This window comes from Myotis nattereri (assembly GCF_964212035.1).
Source record: "Myotis nattereri genome assembly, chromosome: 16".
Lineage (NCBI taxonomy): Eukaryota > Metazoa > Chordata > Mammalia > Chiroptera > Vespertilionidae > Myotis > Myotis nattereri.
In genome coordinates this window covers 16,645,614-16,663,887 of record NC_138091.1, presented here as the reverse complement: position 1 = coordinate 16,663,887, position 18,274 = coordinate 16,645,614, and the positions used below count along the sequence as shown (strand labels likewise).

At 47.9% G+C, this 18,274-nt stretch overlaps 1 protein-coding gene and 1 pseudogene across 2 annotated transcripts in view; both read left to right on the top strand.

The window, feature by feature from the left end:
- DNAH2 (dynein axonemal heavy chain 2) overlaps window positions 1-18,274 on the top strand; it is a 110,305-nt gene that overhangs the window by 81,762 nt on the left and 10,269 nt on the right. The window contains exons 59-74 of the mRNA XM_081109007.1: window positions 216-348; window positions 453-592; window positions 2,179-2,389; window positions 2,601-2,717; window positions 2,862-3,003; window positions 3,666-3,835; window positions 4,001-4,117; window positions 13,992-14,156; window positions 14,709-14,834; window positions 14,970-15,118; window positions 15,191-15,257; window positions 15,692-15,842; window positions 16,101-16,249; window positions 16,433-16,566; window positions 16,658-16,802; window positions 16,945-17,144. Of these exons, the coding sequence (XP_080965133.1) occupies window positions 216-348; window positions 453-592; window positions 2,179-2,389; window positions 2,601-2,717; window positions 2,862-3,003; window positions 3,666-3,835; window positions 4,001-4,117; window positions 13,992-14,156; window positions 14,709-14,834; window positions 14,970-15,118; window positions 15,191-15,257; window positions 15,692-15,842; window positions 16,101-16,249; window positions 16,433-16,566; window positions 16,658-16,802; window positions 16,945-17,144 (2,316 nt within the window). The remainder of the gene's footprint in view (window positions 1-215; window positions 349-452; window positions 593-2,178; window positions 2,390-2,600; window positions 2,718-2,861; window positions 3,004-3,665; window positions 3,836-4,000; window positions 4,118-13,991; window positions 14,157-14,708; window positions 14,835-14,969; window positions 15,119-15,190; window positions 15,258-15,691; window positions 15,843-16,100; window positions 16,250-16,432; window positions 16,567-16,657; window positions 16,803-16,944; window positions 17,145-18,274) is intronic.
- LOC308532559 (elongation factor 1-alpha 1-like) lies at window positions 8,028-9,846 on the top strand (annotated as a pseudogene). The gene is made up of 3 exons: window positions 8,028-8,339; window positions 8,401-9,027; window positions 9,307-9,846. The product of its transcript is annotated as an elongation factor 1-alpha 1-like (transcript).

The following is an 18,274-nucleotide window of genomic DNA, read 5'->3' as shown; positions in this document are numbered from 1 at the left end:
CCCCTAAAAATGTGGAATCCGGCTTTTCTGGCCTCAGAACCTGTTTCTAAATACGTTTTAAGTTTGCCCAGGAACTAGTTCTGAGGGGAGCAGAATCTGGACAAGGAGATACAGGAGCACTCAGGTTCCTAGAAAGTAGGTGGACCTGGGACAAAGCCAGTAGCCGGAGGCTGACTCTGCAGGTGGACTTAACTGCCTCTCAAACCCCTCGCCAGGAACTGGATCCGCCAGTACCCAGCCTTGGTGAACTGCACTACGATCAACTGGTTCTCAGAGTGGCCGCGTGAAGCCCTGCTGGAAGTGGCTGAGAAGTACCTCATGGGAGTAGATCTGGGAACTCAGGAGAACGTGAGATCTCCTTCCCATCTCTCTCACACCCCCTGGGCTCTCCTCTGTTTCCCTCTCCATTTGCCACCACTCTCTGTCCTATGTCCTTTATCCTTTGGCCTCAGATCCACAGGAAGGTGGCCCAGATCTTCGTCACCATGCACTGGTCAGTGGCTCAGTATTCCCAGAAGATGCTGTTGGAACTGCGAAGATACAACTACGTCACGCCCACCAACTACCTGGAACTTGTGTCTGGATATAAGAAGTATGACGAAGAGTTGGGGACATAGAGGGCCAGGGAGCTTGGTGTCTTTTGAGGGCAATTACTGAAATGATATCATGGAAGATATCTGGGAGCTGGCCAAGAGGACTGGCTGAATGTGGAATAGTAGAGATGCAAGGGGTGTTAAGTTTGCCCAGGAAATTAATAAAGGAGAGATGGATCCTCCAGGGCTGTGGCAGTCTCTAGAGCCCTCTTCACACTCTCTTTGTCCTTATTTTCTGGAATGATGTTTCTTTTTCCAACCACAATACAGTGGTGACACTGCCACTTTACCTATAATATATACACCCATCCTCTCCTCTCTGCCTTTAATATCTTCTAGACTTTCCACCATTCCCAAGAATTAAATATTTATTTATTAAGGTGTATTGAGTATTTTATGTGCCTAACACAACAATAATTTGTTTTGAAGGATATAAGAGACATGTAGAAAAAAACCAACAACCCTCATTTATTGGATTCAGTATTTTAATCAAGGGGGAAAATGCCATTTGTAATAATAATGATAGTCAACATTTAGTCCTTAGCTAACTATGTATTGTTGAGCACCTACTATGTGCCGGGCACTGTTCTAGATACTTACAATATTCCAGCTAACAAAGTCCAGTCCTTGCCTTCCCTGGATCATAGGCTTACATTGCGTTTACTATTTGCCGGTTACCATGCTAAGCCCTCTACATGTATTTTCTTATTTAGTCCAGAAAACAATCCTGCATGGACAGTTTTTATGGCTTGGACAATGTTAAAACTTTTTGAATGAGGTGCCGACATTTAAAACTTGGGAGCCTTAGAAAAATCCAGATTTCCAACTTCTCTCTGAAAATCAGACAATTTGGCAATACTGAGCCCACACTCATTCCCACATGAAAAAACCAGGCTAGAGACAAAGATGGCCACCCTCTCGGGGCAGGTTTTGCCTAGTTCATGCAGTCCCCCTGCTTGCCGCACCCTGGGGGACAGAGGCAGATTCCCAGGGGGGGAGATGGTGTGGTGAAAACGATGACTAGCAAGCTGAGAGGTAGAATAAATCGGAGGGATGGGAGTCTGGAAGCACGAAGTCCAGTTGGGAAGCTTTTGGCTATGATTCAGGAAGGAAAGAATAAAAACCTGACCAGAGTGTGGTGGCAACAGAAAGGAAAACAGGGAGCTGAGACACCCTGGGAAGTGAGACTGTCTAGGGCAGTGGTTCTCAACCTTCCTAATGCCGTGACCCTTTAATACAGTTCCTCATGTTGTGGTGACCCCCAACCATAAAATTATTTTCGTTGCTACTTCATAACTGTAATTTTGCTACTGTTATGAATCGTAATGTAAATATCTGATATGCACGATGTATTTTCATGGTTACAAATTGGACATAATTAAAGCATAGTGATTAATCACAAAACAATATGTAATTATATATGTGTTTTCCGATGATCTTAGGCGATCCCTGTGAAAGGGTCGTTCGACCCCAAAGGGGTCGCGACCCACAGGTTGAGAACCGCTGGTTTAGGGAACCACCCCCCTCTTTCTGGGAGTCCAGCCTCTCCACGCACCGCAGCACCGTGCTCGCCTTTGTCCCCCAGGCTGCTGGCAGAGAAGCGGCAGGAGCTGCTGGACCAGGCCAATAAGCTGCGGACAGGATTGTTTAAGATCGATGAGACGAGGGAAAAGGTGGAGATGATGTCTGTGGAGCTGGAGGATGCCAAGAAAAAGGTGGCTGAGTTCCAGAAACAGTGCGAGGAGTACCTGGTCATCATTGTGCAGCAGAAGCGGGAAGCGGATGAGCAGCAGAAGGTGGGGCCCCGGCAGTATCCAGCCCCCTCAAGCCCCTCTCCTCCCAGTGCTCACCAGGCAGAGGCTTCCGGACTCCCTCAGTTACTCTGTCGGGATGCATGTTCCATTCCTCAAAACTGTTGTAGCTTTTCTTTCCCTGTTACCTCCAACATCGTCACCGCCACCTCTGCCCACGGCGAAGACAAACCCCTCATCCTCTTTTCCTTCCTAGGCCGTCACAGCCCATAGTGAGAAGATTGCAATTGAGGAGGTCAAGTGCCAGGCACTGGCTGACAATGCCCAGAAGGATCTTGAAGAGGCATTGCCAGCCCTGGAAGAGGCCATGCGGGTATTGGAGAGGGAAGACCCAGGAAAGAGTCTCCAAGTCCCTGGGGGAGCGGGAGGAAGAGCTGGGTTCTGTCCCCATAAAGGACCTGTCTTGCCACCTGAGTTGACTTTGGCCCTGTGCCCTAAGTGAATCCTTCCCCCCCAGGCTTTGGAGTCTCTGAACAAGAAGGACATAGGAGAGATCAAGTCTTATGGACGGCCCCCTGCCCAGGTGGAGATAGTGATGCAGGCAGTCATGATTCTTCGAGGCAATGAGCCCACTTGGGCAGAGTCCAAGAGGCAGCTAGGTAAGCTAGAGAACCAGGCGATAATGAGCACCAATTCACCCAGCATTTATTATCATCATCTGCTGTGTGCCAGGCACTCGGGGGGACAGAGATGAATGAGCCGTTGTGCTGGCCCCGAGAGCATCCAGGGTGGTGGAAAAGAAAAGACATAAATATCAGTGAAGAGTCTTTGGTTGTAAGTCACAGAAAACAACTCATCTTAAATTAAGCAAAAAGAGAAATTGTTATAAAGATATAGGAATATATCTCAAAATCCAGGGGCAGGAATGGCTTCCCCTCCACCTCCCAAAAGGGCAAGAATCAAAACCAAGAGTCTTGCTGTTTCATTCTTGTGGTTTTCTCTGCTTTGAGTTCTGGTACAAGGCACATTTGGCTCTTATATGTCTCTTGGTAGAATATAGCCTGCAAGCTTGAGAGAGTGATGGTTCGGGTGAGATAGTTCGTGGTAAGTGATGGGAAACGAGGCTGGAAGATGGTGGGGCGTCCTGGGCCTGTGAGGGTCTAGAGGAGGGAGCGAGGTCAGCAGCAGGGACATGGGCTGGTCAGTTATTCTGGCCTTGGGCGCTGAGCGGAGGGAAAACAGGCCTAAGCAGTGGAGATGCCCCTGGACAATGAGGGTGGCGTTAGGCCTTCTCGCTGAGGCCCTGATTTGCATCCCACAGGGGAACAGAACTTCATCAAATCACTGATCAACTTTGATAAAGACAATATCTCAGATAAGGTTCTGAAGAAGATCGGGGCCTACTGCGCCCAGCCCGACTTCCAGCCTGACATCATTGGCCGCGTCTCACTCGCTGCCAAGTCCCTCTGCATGTGGGTGCGGGCCATGGAGGTAAGCACGAGTGGGGTGGGGGGGTGGGGAGCAGGGAAGAGGCCTGGGAAGAGGGGGATGCACACAGGAGAAAGCTGGGGGAGTGGAAGGCCCAGGTGGGAAGGAAGGGACCGCTGGTGGGTTAGTGGGTGGGTGGGCGACCCCGCCGCCTGGCTGTCCCCGCAGATGTACGGGCGGCTGTACCGGGTGGTGGAGCCCAAGCGGATCCGAATGAACGCTGCACTGGCCCAGCTTCAGGAGAAGCAAGCAGCGCTGGCGGAGGCCCAGGAGAAGCTGCGGGAGGTGAGCCTCATGCCAGTCTTTGCTGCTGTGGCCCCTCTCCTGCTCTCAGGGATGCTTCGTTACCATTCATCTCTCCCCATCTAATTCCTTCCCCCTCTCCCTCCTGTCTGCCTCCCACTCTATGCCCTGTTTAGATGGGCTGCCTCTGGCTAAGAAAGCTAAGCCGACTGCAGAAGGTTACAAAGGCACAGAGGGCACTGTGCCTTGAGGAGTCCTTGCAAAACTGACTTGGGGGTTGCCTGTCTCTGTCATGGCCTTGACCATGGGCCCTGAGATATTAACTGATGAAATCTGTGTGGTAAATCGATCTTTGCTGGGAAGGGGGATGCAGAATAGGGCAAGAGTGTCGACATCACTGCTATGGACCGGAAGGCTGTGGACTGAGGGTGCCTGAGCGAATACGTAGGAGGGACAGTGTTGTCCCAGAAGTAGAGGCGCTTACTTCCTGTGAACAGTTTAGATAACCCAATAGGTGATTTCCTGTAAGGTATGTGCACAGATAATTCTCAAGCAAGGCAGAAGGTAGAGTGTTATTATCAAGAGTTCAAAACTCTTCTAGCCTATCATTTAATTTTTCTGTCATTGATTTAATAGGCAATACAATCACATGGTTTAAAATTCAAAATGTATAAAAGAGTATCCAATAAGAAGTCTCCCTTCCACCTTCTGCTCGCTATCTACCAGCTCCCTTCCCTAGAAAGCAACCGATGTTACAAATTCCTGTTTATCCATCCAGGGGTGTTCTATGCACATATAAACAAATATATATTTTTTAAATCTTTTACATTATATATACTGTTCTGCACCTTCCTTTTTTATTTGTCTATACATTGAAGATTGTTCCATATTGATACATAAAGAGTTTCTGCTCTCCTTTACCACTGCACGATATTCCAGTGGATGGCTATACCATCATTTACTTAACCATTTCCTTTTTGATGGGCATGTTCATTGATTCCAATTTCTTGATCTACACGTGTCCTCAAACTTTGCTGATGCTATCTTGAACTATATAGAAGTTTTAAAATTTCATGTAACCGAAGCTGGTCATACTGTTTCAAAATGTTTTAACCAAAACCAACTATGGAAATAGCCAGGTCCGGGTCCAACATCCTCAAATCGGATGAGGAGCCCAAGGGTTAGTGAGATGAAGTGACTGGCTCATAACTGACAGACCTGGGCTAGAACCTGCATTTCCTGACTCCAAGGCCATTGCTACCGCAGTCATCCCAGTCTTTTCCTGTTGCAGCATCTTTGCTATTGGGAGAGAAGCTGCCCTTGAAGCCTCTTCTGATTCTGTTTGTGCAGAATCAACCAGCTGGGCAGGCGGGCTTCTGCCTGCACACGCTCCCCCGCTGCCCCTGTCCTGCGGCACTGTCACCTCCCAACCTCACATGAGACCTTACCTCTTTTACTCTCTTTTTCACAGATGAGTAATCACAGGTGTGGCAATCTATTTGGAAAGGTTTCTCACCTCTGGGTGAATCGTATCCTGGGCCAAATAATTAGCGATTGTTTCCTTTATATGTAAAACATGGGTCCTCTAGCCCTAACTGGTTTGACTCAGTGGATAGAGCATCGGTCTGCGGACTCAAGGGTCCCAGGTTCGATTCCGGTCAAGGGCATGTACCTTGATTGCGGGCACATCCCCAGTAGGGTGTGTGCAGGAGGCAGTTGATCGATGTTTCTCTCTCATCAATGTTTCTAACTCTCTATCCCTCTCCCTTTCTCTCTGTAAAAAATCAATAAAATATATTTAAAAAAACAAAACATGGGTCCTCTGGGGTCAGCTGCCAGCAATATCATTCATTAGACAATATTTATAGAGCGCCTGATGTGAGGCCTCTTGAGAAGCCCTACTTGATAAGAGTAAACAGACAGGGGGCCAACACTTCTGCTTTGTTACTGTGACATAGGCTTTGACATGTAAGAGCCAAATGCACATGCTCAGTATCCGGCACCCTTTCCCACCCACTCGCAGAGAGCACTGTGCTGAGGCTGGGCTCCGCCACCGGCCAAGTACGTACAAATCTTTGGTCCTCAGTGATTCTCAGAGCCTGGAAATCAGCATTTTGAAAGGCTTCTTGTCAGAGCCAGCCAGAGGTGGGAAGCCTGTACATCAGCTCTAGGGCCAGAGAGCTGATGGGCCTATCAATCCGAATCTTTAGTAAGCAGTTTTAATCCTTATTCACTTGTTTGGGGCCCTGAAAATGTATGTGTCATAGGCCTGATTCTGACATGCAACAAGGATTAGGAACCACTGGCTTAGAAATTGCCCTAGAGGCTCTCAAATGGGTCTAGACAGAATCTTAATCTACTTCAAGGCAATTGTTAACTCAAGGTTGAAAATTCACTTTCTTTCCTCTTTCCCACTCCAAGCTATGTCACATTTCAACATAGTATATTGGAGGTTATGGAGTAAGATTAAATGATAGCATTAAAACGCTATCAATAGTACACAAATTCCACAAATTTGAATATAACCCTCTGGGAGAAATTAGATTTCAGAGATTAAATCTTTGTAAACTAAAGTCCAAGTAAATTAAAATCTGAAATCAAATTATCTTGATTTTATGAGTTAAAAATCTAGAGGCCAACATTCTTAAGTTAAAGTCCCCAACCCATCCTCCCAGTTTCTTATTCCGCTCCGTCTCCACAAGAGGGGTTCTCAGGATCAGCCCCGGCTCCTTACTTACAATCAGGCCTGTCACTCCCTGGGAATGACGTGTTCCTGTAGGACCTCAGAGGCTGCACTCGTCAAATTCAAATCTCTCGGGAGCATCGCTCGAATTCACGGAGTCAGTCAGGCACTCGTGGCTTCCACATAAAATTACGTCCCAGAAAACCAGTCATTATTGCCCCAAAGACCAGAGTGGAAACTCAGTGGTATTTTTAGGAATGAGGATACATGGAGAAAATCTTTGTTTTAGCATCACCAGAATGTCAGTTCTCTGGAAACCATGACCCGCGAACGTCACTAAACTGGGAGAAACTTCTAACCAGAGACTCATGTGAGAGCTCTAATGCAGTCACTGAGCGTTTCCTGCGCAGGAGGTGTTGGAAATACACGTGTGCATATCTGCTTTTTTTGGAGAAGGGGGTTATTGTGGTAAAATACACATAAAATTTACCATTGTAACCATTGTACAGTGTACAAGCCAGTGGCATGAACTACATTCACCATGTTGTGCAGCCGTCACCATTATCTTGTTCCGGAACTTTTCATCACTCCAGATGGTCACTCTGTGTATATCCTTTCAATTTCAGCTCCCCCTTGAGCTCGGGGATCCCCCTCTGGGTTGTGAGCAGGTATGGTCAGCCCTGTACCACAGTGGCTAATATTGCTGCTTTCTTTGTGGGACTGCTGAGGTCTTTGAAAGCTGCCTTCCAGGGAAGGTTTCCGCTCGTCCCCATGCGCACTCTAACTGGAGTATTACCGGCAGCAGATTCCTGAGCTGACGCTGCTGTTGCTGCTGCTGAGGCCCGTGCCCTGGAACCTTGTGGGGAGCAAGTCCTCTGCCGCTGGTGCGCCAAGGCACGGCTTTGCTCCTCTGTGAATCCCCTAAGTTGCTCAGGGAGGGTCCCTTCAGTTGTAGGCAATACCTGCATGCCTGCTACCCTCCCTGTACCACCTGAAATCGCAGCCCAAACAATAGTTCCAGCCCATCTGCCTGTGGACAAGCCACATGGATTCCAGGCTAGTCTCTTCATAACTGCCTCCTTAGCCTGGAGTAGAAGTTGAAAAACAGGACAGCTGATTTACCCAGGCCTGGCAATAACCACGTAAAGCTAGAACCTGTAGACCCACAAAACCTAATGCCTTGCCAGTTAAAAGGCCTAATATTCTCTTTTTCACGATGGGCTTGCCGCCAGAACATAGGTGTCGTAAAGACCACAACTAAAAGCCAAAATGGGAAAGGACAAGCCTCATATCAACATCGTCGTCATTGGACATGTAGGTTCCTACAAGTCTACCGCTGCTGGCCCTCTGATTGACAAGTGTGGTGGGATTGACAAACGAACCATTGAAAAATCTGAGAAGGAGACTGCTGAGATGGGGAAGGGCTCCCTCAAGTGTGCCTGGGTCTTGGATAAACTGAAAGCTAAACGTGAATGTGTGTCACCACTAATATCTCCCTGTGGAAATTTGAGACCAGCAAGTTTTATGTGACCATCTTTGATGTCTCAGGACACAGAGTCTATATTAAAAAAACCATTGCTTTTTAACTGGCAAGGCATTAGGTTTTGTGTGTACTACAGGTTCTAGCTGTAAATGGTTACAGGCACATCTCAGGCTGCTTATGCTATCCTGATTGTTGCTGCTGGTGTTGGTGAATGTGAAGCAGGCATCTCCAAGAATGGGCAGACCCGTGAGCATGCCCGTCTGGCTTACACACCGGGTGTGAAGCAGCTGATTGCTGCAGTTAACAAAATGAATTCCACTGAGCCCCCCTATGGCCAGGAGAGATATGAGGAAATTGTTTAGGAAGTCAGCACCTGCATTAAGAAAATTGGCTACAACCCTGACACAGTAGCATTTGTGCCAATTTCTGGTTGGAACGGCGACAACATGCTGGAGCCAAGTGCTAACATGCTTGGTTCAGGGGATGGAAAGTTGCCCATAAAGATGGCAATGCCAGTGGAACCACGCTGCTTGACGCTCTGGATTGCATCCTGCCACCAACTGGTCCAACTGACAAGCCCCTGCAGCTTCCCCTCCATGGTGTCTGCAGAACTGGTGGCCTGGGTCCTTGCCTGTGGGCCGAGTGGAGACTGGTGCTCTCAAACCCGGCAGGCGGTGACTTCGCTCCAGTCAGTGTCACAACTGAAGGGAAGCCTGTTGAAATGCACCGTGAAGCTTTAAGGAAAGCTCTTCCCGGGGACAAAGTGGGCTTCAGTGTCAAGAATATGTCTGTCTCCCTAGTCAGTCAGGCTCAGTGGATAGAGCGTCGGCCTGTGGACTGAAGGGCCCCAGGTTTGATTCCTGTTAAGGGCGTATGCCCAGGTTGCAGGCTCAATCTCCAGTAGTGGGTGTGCAGGAGGCAGCCAATCAATGATTCTGTCTCATCATTGATGTTTCTATCTCTCTCTCCCTCTCCCTTCCTCTCTGAAATCAATAAAAATATATTTTAAAAAAATTAAAAAAGAACTTAACATACCCCTTAACATATTAAAAAAACAACAACTATGCCTGTCAAAGATGTTCATTGGGGCAATGTGTCTGGTGACAGCAATAATAACCCACTATCGGAAGCAGCTGGCGTCACAGCTCAGTTGATTACCCTGAACCATCCAGGCCAAATCAGTGCTGGATACACACCTGTGCTGGGTTGTCACCCCTCACGTTGCTTGCAAATTTGCTGAGCTGAAGGAGGAGATCGATCGTCATTGTGGGAAAAAGCTGGAAGATGGCCCAAAGATTTTGAGATCTGGTGATGCTGCCATTGTTGGTATGGCTCCTGGGAAGCCCATGTGTGTTGAGGGCTTCCCTGACCCTCTGGGCCGTGTTGCTGTTCGTGACATGACAGACAGCTGCGGTGGGTGTCATCAAAGCCGTGGACAAGAGGGCAGCTGGAGCTGGCAAAATCACCACGTCTGCCCAGAGAGCTAAACGCATTTCCCCCAACACCTGCCACCCCCGTCTTACTCGGCGGTGGAAGAAAGGCCTCAGAACTGTTGGTCTCAACTGGCCATTTAAGTTGAACAGTAAAAGACTGATTAATGATTAATGCGTCGTAAAACTTTCAGAAAGGAGAATGTTTTGTGGACCATTTGGTTTTTGTGTGTGTGTGTGGCAGGTTTTTAGTTTATTAGTTTTTTTAAAAAGTGTTTTTAAATGGAAACAACTTTACCAAAAAATCAGTCACAGAATTTTGAGACCCATTAAAACAAAGTTTAATGAGGGAAAAAAAAATCTGATATTCTGTCCATCAGTGCTAAAAACAATCTAACCCCACTTTAACCTCGTCGGCAATATTAGTGTGGCAGCTATAGCAGCCTTTATCCTGAGACCACCGCTATACCTCGTGAAGGCCATCCTTGAAGCCCACATCTTTCTTTTGCCACTATTTTAAACAGTCCTGCTTCTGTAGGAACAGCCATTCACCTATGGACAAAGACACGGTCATCTGCCAAGGTCAGAATAATTCAGGATCGGCTCAAAGCCTTTCACCCAGGCAAGATTAGTTAAAAGTCAACCACACAAGAGTAAAAACCTACAGGCCTAACATGAACCTCTAATCACCCAAGTCAAAACACCTGCCCATACCTCAAAGGCTGCTCATGAACCCCACCCAAAGCTGCTGCTTTTTTAAAAATTTTTTATTTTTTATTCATTTCAGAGAGGAAGGAAGAGGGTGAGAGATAGAAACAGTGGTTCTCAACCTTCTGGCCCTTTAAATATAGTTCCTCGTGCTGTGACCCAACCATAAAATTATTTTCGTTGCTACTTCATAGCTGTAATGTTGCTACTGTTATGAATCGTAATGTAAATATCTGATATGCAGGATGGTCTTAGGCGACCCCTGTGAAAGGGTCGTTCGACTGCCAAAGGGGTCGCGACCCACAGGTTGAGAACCACTGGATAGAAACATCCACGATGAGAGAGAATCATGGATCAGCTGCCTCCTACAAGTCCCCCACTGGGGATTGAGCCCACAACCCAGGCATGTGCCCTTGATCGGAATCGAACCTGGGACCTTTCAGTTCTCAGGCCGACGCTCTATCCACTGAGCCAAACCGGCCAGGGCCCACCCAAAGCTGCTGCTGCTTTTTTTTTTTTTTAAATATATGTTATTGATTTTTTACAGAGAGGAAGGGAGAGAGATAGAGAGCTACAAACATCCATCAGCTGCCTCCTGCACATCTCCTACTGGGGATGTGCCCGCAACCCAGGTACATGCCCTTTACATGCCCTTGACCGGAATCGAACCTGGGACCTTTCAGTCCGCAGACGGACGCTCTATCCACTGAGCCAAACCGGTTTTGGCAAACCCAAAGCTTCTTAATAGGTTTTCTGGTCTGCAAATATACTCTTGATTGAGTCCAAGAATTAGCAGCCTTCTTCTATGCGTGGGTTTTAAACAAGTTAAGAAATAAAAAGTCCAAAATACTACTTTTAGGTTGGAGAATGTGGCTAACATCTGTGGGCGAGTTGGCCCCACTAGTAGTGACCCTGTATTCAGACGACTGAGCGATTGAGCGGGTCTCAGGCGTTGTGGGCGGGCAGAGTGGAACTTGTGCTCACTCCTAAAAGGAAGGAAAGGGCCTGAGCTCCGTTGAGCGCTCCCAGTTGATTCTCTCCAGTTTTACCAATCAGATCAGTCACACACCTCCCCTGGAGAAAGGGTGTGTAAAGACCTGCAAGGGAACCACCAAGATTAAAAATTACAACAAAATGTGAACCTTGAAGAAAAACTAAATCTCGAGATTCTTCAGGTGATAGAGAAGAACTTCAAAAGCGAACCTAAGGAAGAAATGACATCCACAAAACAAAAATAAGATGAGAAGAGGAAGAGTTCAAACAGAGAAAAAGAAAGATTCAGGGAAATTTTAAAATGATCAAATGACAGTCATTCAATAGAAGGGTGGGAAGATAGAGTCAAGGAATATAAAACAAAAATAAAAAGTCTACCCCTAACCGGTTTGGCTCAGTGGATAGAGCGTCAGCCTGCGGACTGAAAGGTCCCAGGTTCGATTCCGGTCAAGGGCATGTACCTTGGTTGTGGGCACATCCCCAGTGGGAGGTGTGCAGGAGGCAGCTGATCGATGTTTCTAACTATCTCTCTCCCTTCCTCTCTGTAAAAAAAATCAATAAAATATATTTTTTTAAAAAATAAAAAGTCTAAAACATAAGAAAGCTATAACAGACACAATCCAACCAACAAGGATTTCTGAAAGAGCAAATGTGCAATCAGCAGGAACAGAAAAATATTTAACAACCAGTTCAACATGCACAGTGGCCTATCAGAGTGTGCCTTAGCCACAAGCAGGGCAGCCAGCCACCAGTTCACACTGGGCACCAGCCCAGGCCATATGTCGATGCTGTTTCTGGTGTTTGATCTTTATAATCAACCTAATGACAAAGCACAGAAGACTGTGGGTTCTGAGTGGGAATGCTGTTAACTTCGACAATGTAAAAACCAAAGCACAGCTAAAATAGTCGGGAGGTGAATGCCAGTGGTGGGCTGAGGGAGAGATCAGGCAATGCTTTCGCAGATATTATAAAACGAGGTTTCGATGTGCCATTTAAAGTTATAAGGGTAACCAGTAGAACTAAAGCTATTAGGAATAAAGAGAAAAGGGTGGTGATGTGTAGGCATAAGAGATTAAATCGTCATTTATCATAGCATAAAGTCAATATAAAGAGTCTAAAATTGATAATCCAGGAAACAACAGTGTAGAATACACTTGTGTATGGAGATAATGGCCCTGGAAGAATATTCAAGCAACATGTCACATTGGATATCTTTTTTTTTTAAAATATATTTTATTGATTTTTCACAGAGAGGAAGGGAGAGAGAGAGTTAGAAACATCAATGAGAGAGAAACTTCGATCAGCTGCCTCCTGCACATCTCCCTACTGGGAATGTGCCCGCAACCAAGGTACATGCCCTTGACCGGAATCGAACCTGGGAACTTTCAGTCCACAGGCTGACACTCTATCCACTGAGCCAAACCGGTTTTGGTGTCACATTGGATATCTTGAGAAGAGAGTGGGTGGATGGAGAGCAGGGTTGGGAGGCAGACTTCTCATGACCTTATGTCTTTTGAATTTTTAAGTTGCTTATTCACAAAGTAAACAAAATTAAAATAAAAAATAAATTGCATCAACATGTGCTTATGCCCCTACAAGGACATTCATTGCAGCATTAATAGAAAATGTTGGCAAGACACAAATGTCTATCAGTAGAATACTTGTTATATAAAATAATGGTTAAATCATACACAAGATTATTTTGCAGCTTTTACAAACAATTATTCCCGGCTGGCATGGCTCAGTGGTTGAGCATCGACCTGTGAACCAGGAGGTCACCTTTCGATTCTGGTCAGGGCACATGCCCAGGTTTCAGGCTTCATCCCCAGTGTGGGGCGTGCAGGAGGCAGCTGATCAATGATTCCCTCTCATCATTGTTGTTTCTATCTCTCTCTCTCCCTTCCTCTCTGAAGTCAGTAATATTTTTAAAACACCAAACAAACAAACAAAAACACACAATTATTATTCGCCTGTCAGGCGAATACCAGGCCCTAGAAAAGGCTAGATCAGTCCTCTACTTCAGATTTAAGTGATGTATTTCAACCTCAGGAGAGCCCAGAGGGTGGTGATGAATTGAGGGAGGTTTCTCTCACAGGTAAAGCTCTTCCCAGGTCCCTGTCTCTGGCGTGGGACCTGGAACCTGGGTCTTGTCCTTGAGTGGACTCCTCTTTTTCTCTCCAACAATTCCTGAGCTCGTTTCTAGCTTTTTCTTTTTCTCTCAAGATCACGTCTTGGGTATGGCTCCTGGGACGGAGTGGCAATCATTTTTGCGCGCTCCGATCCTCTCTTGCCAGCACATCTGTGTCATTTCTTATGCTACAAGAGGTCTGTCTCCTACCCAGCTTTGAGTTTCATTACTAAGTAATTTCTGGGCTCAAGGAAAGAGTGGTGGAGGGGAGGAAAAGAAAACTCCTCACACATATTTTGTCTTTTTTCTCTCCTTACAACAGCCCTATAGGGTAGGTGTTATCATTCTTATTTTGCACAGGAGAAAACCAAGGCTTGAAGAGATCAATTTACCCAAGATCATGCAGCCACAAAATAGCAGATTGGTGATTTGAATCCAGAACATTCTGGCCCCAAGCCCTGTGTTTGATTCCTAGCTCTGATTACTCCCAGGTGGCTGAGAAACTGGACATGCTGAAGAAACAGTACGATGAGAAGCTGGCACAAAAAGAGGACCTTCGCATGAAGTCTAAGGAGATGGAGATGAAGCTGGAGCGAGCCGGGATGTTGGTGTCTGGGTTGGCTGGCGAGAAGGCCCGATGGGAGGAGACAGTAAAGGTGAGATCAAATGTACCACCTGGCTCTCCTTCCTCCCTGCCAACTAGTTCCAAGAGCTCCCATCCCCTTTAGGTTAAGGGACAGTCAGGGAAAATAGGGACAGCTGGGTATAGGGACATCCAAAAATAGGGCATGGGAGTTCTTCCCCTCCCTTTCCTCACATTTGGTGAGAAGAGTGAGAGGAGAGATTTTTTGTACCATTAGGGATCTGCTTCTATGTTTAGGCAGAGCTACAAAGCACACACGAGGACCCTTTTACAGCACATTGGCTGGAGAGAAACAGGGCACATCTTGTCTCTCTACCTTCAGTGAGCTCCTGGTGTCATGAGAGAGTTAGGCCTTATCACCAGAATGTAAACAGAATTGCTGTCAAAGATGGGGAACTGAAAAGTAATTAGAACCAGGTTAGGGTTCTCAGGGCCCAAAGGTTTAGGAGAGGGAAATAATCTCTTTAATCCAGATAGTGTTCAGAGGAGAGTGCCTTCAAAGCATTCCTGTCTCTCCCAGTGGTGGGGGCTCTGACAGGCTTACTCCTCCCCTCCTGTCCTCCAGGGCTTGGAAGAGGACCTGGGCTACTTGGTGGGTGACTGTCTCCTGGCAGCTGCCTTCCTGTCCTACATGGGACCCTTCCTGACCAACTACCGGGATGAGATTGTCAACCAGATCTGGATCAGGAAGGTGAGACTCAGGCATGACGAGTGAGGTCTTGGGCTCTGAGACCAGGGCCTTTGGGAGTAATAAGAGATATCAGAAAAGGGCAGGGTTGCTGAGCTCAGATTTCCACACGGAAATCTGGGGCCCTTCCCTACACAGATTTGGGAGCTTCAGGTTCCTTGCTCACCTCGCTTCACCTTTGATGATTTCCTGTCCAATCCTACCAAAGTTCGGGACTGGAACATCCAAGGGTTGCCCTCAGATGCCTTCTCCACTGAGAATGGCATCATCGTCACCCGTGGCAACAGGTAAGGATGCTGCCGGGAGCATGAGGAGGAGTAAGCGCAGAGCCTGTCTTCTGACGGATGCTTCCTCCTCAGGTGGGCACTGATGATTGATCCTCAGGCCCAGGCCTTGAAGTGGATCAAGAACATGGAAGGAAACCAGGTAAAAGGCTGGGGGGCTGGTTTTATCCCCTTAGGACGGTGGTTCTCAACCTTTAATACAGCTCCTCATGTTGTGGGGACCCCCAATCATAAAATGATTTTCGTTGCTACTTCATAACTGTAATTTTGCTACTGTTATGAATCATAATGTAAATATCTGATATGCAGGATGTATTTTCATTGTTACAAATTGAACATAATTAAAGCATAGTGATTAATCACAAAAACAACATGTAATTATATATGTGTTTTCCAATGATCTTAGGCGACCCCTGTGAAAGGGTCGTTCGACCCCCAAAGGGGTCATCACCCACAGGTTGGCGACCCACAGGTTGAGAACCACTGCCTTAGGAGCTCTCCCTGAGTCCTACCCTTGGGCCGTTTTTCCCCTATGAGTCCCTCAGTGTTTCTTCCATCTTTTTTCTTGCTCTCTAGGGCCTTCAGATCATTGACCTGCAGATGACCGATTACCTTCGAGTCCTAGAAAACGCCATCCAGTTTGGATACCCAGTGCTGCTCCAGAATGTGCAGGAATATCTGGACCCCACACTCAACACCGTGCTCAACAAATCTGTAGCTCGAATTGGTCAGGGCCCAGGCTTACTGTGTGGTTGGACTGTGGGACAGATCCCAAGGACCAGCCAAGTGGGACACTGGGGAGGAAAAGGCTGGCTCTTTGGCTGTGTCCTTTATTTACTAGCATCTGTCCCTCTATTCAGACTGCCCCGGGCTGGGTCCATTAGGACAGGCTGAGTCACTGCCGCTGGATGCTGGTAGGGAAAGAATGTGTCAGCCCACACCTGGTCACGTGGAGTCCTTGCCCTTGACCCTCTTGTGGGTACAGGTGGTCGGCTGCTGATTCGCATTGGAGATAAGGAGGTAGAATACAATCCCAATTTTCGTTTCTACATCACCACCAAGCTCTCCAACCCCCACTACAGCCCAGAGACATCAGCCAAGACCACCATTGTCAACTTTGCAGTCAAAGAGCAGGTAGGCGGGGCTGATGCTTAGACTGAACGAGGGTGAAGCAGGCAGGGCTGTAGAGTCCGGCAGGATCGAGAAAAAGGCTAAGATTGTGTTGGGCAGGTCTAAGGGGCTTGGAGGTGTAAAGGGGTGCAAAAGGTGAAGGCCACTGGAGTGACCTTCTCACCCTGAGTCCTGGTGTGCTTCCAGGGCCTGGAGGCCCAACTCCTGGGCATTGTGGTCCGGAAGGAGCGTCCTGAGTTGGAGGAGCAGAAGGATTCGCTAGTCATCAATATCGCTGCTGGCAAGAAAAAGCTCAAGGAGCTGGAGGATGAGATCCTTCGGTGAGACCTTGCCTCCACCCTCCACTGGTCCACTCACTGGCACGACTAGTCCCTGCCCGCTCCATCCATGTGCCTCTCGGCTTCCCTCCAGGCTGCTGAATGAGGCCACAGGCTCCCTGCTAGATGATGTGCAGCTGGTGAACACCCTGCAGACCTCCAAGCTAACCGCCACGGAGGTGACTGAGCAGCTGGAGACCAGTGAGACCACGGAGATCAACATTGACTTGGCCCGTGAGGTGAGCTCCTGTGCCCTCCAGCCCAGCCCCCACCAGCCGTCAAGATGCAATTCTAATAATCTTGGCCTGAGGAACCTTCCATCCCTGAGCTCCTGCCACCTGGCATGTCCCTCTGTGGCCCCTGACTCTGCCCCCTCTGCAGGCTTACCGTCCATGTGCCCAGCGGGCATCAGTCCTGTTCTTCGTGCTCAATGACATGGGCCGCATCGACCCCATGTACCAATTCTCGCTGGATGCCTACATCAGCCTCTTTATCCTCAGCATTGATAAGAGCCATCGCAGCAACAAGCTGGAGGACCGCATTGACTACCTGAATGAATACCACACCTATGCTGTCTACAGGTCTGAGGCTCCTCCCTACATGCCCTAGGCAGGAGGCTAAGTGACTGACTCGAACACAGACCCTTCCTCCTAGTTCTGCCCTGGTGCTTTCTCAGGCCATCATATCGGTCCCCTGCTCTCCTCCCCATACTCCTTCCTGGGTAGCTTATCCACTGTCATGGTCCAACCATCACCTGTGGGCTGACTGCTCAGTGTTATATCTTTAGCTCTCCCTTGAGTGTTGGACTTGTGTGTACAACTGTCTACTATACCAGCACTTCTCCGATAGTAACGAGCTTATAAAGCACAGGGAATCTTGTTAAATACAGATTAAGATTTAGTAAGTTGGGGTCCTGTATGTCTAATGCTCCTGGTCTATGGGTCACACTGAGTAACAAGGTACTTGACTTCTCTACATAGACACCCCACAGACCCCTCAAGTTCAGCTTGGTTTAGGTCAAACTCATTATCTCCCCTTTTCAAGGCCCTCACCCCTAACTGGCATCAGCATTCACTTCCCAGTCACCCCACCCAGAAAGTGGAAGAGTGAACGTTCTCCTTGACTCTTCTCCTCTCAGATCAGTCACCAGGTTTTGCTTGTGAATCTTTCTGCAAACTGTTCCCTCCCAATTCTCCCCATGGCTACACCTGCACTTCAGTTCAGACCTTCATGATCTTTCTTTCTGAATTGCACAACCATCTCCTAACAGGGCATCCTGCATCTAACTTTGTCTCTCTCCGATCTGTCCTCTTGTAGCGTCCGTGAGAGCCTTCCAAACACAAATCTGACCATGCCACTCCTGGCTGAAACGGGTGGAGCCTTTCGTGACCTGTCCTCCACCCGCCTCTCAGCTTCCCCCTTCCCCACCTTCCACTGGATGCCCGAGCAGTACCGACTGCCTTCCATGCCTGCTTCCCCCAACCCCCTTGTCTACATTTGCTTCTGCTCTGAGCTCTCCCTGGAGTCCTCCCTTCTCTTCCTCTTCTGCATCACTCGATAACTCTGCTGCACCCTAGGGCAACTTCCCCAAGATACTCCCCTTGTCCACCAGGCATGGTGGGTGCCCCGATCCTGTGACCTCTTAATGGCACTGTCACCCAGTATAGGACCCATCACATCCTTGCACAATCAGTGGCCCCTCTCATCCACC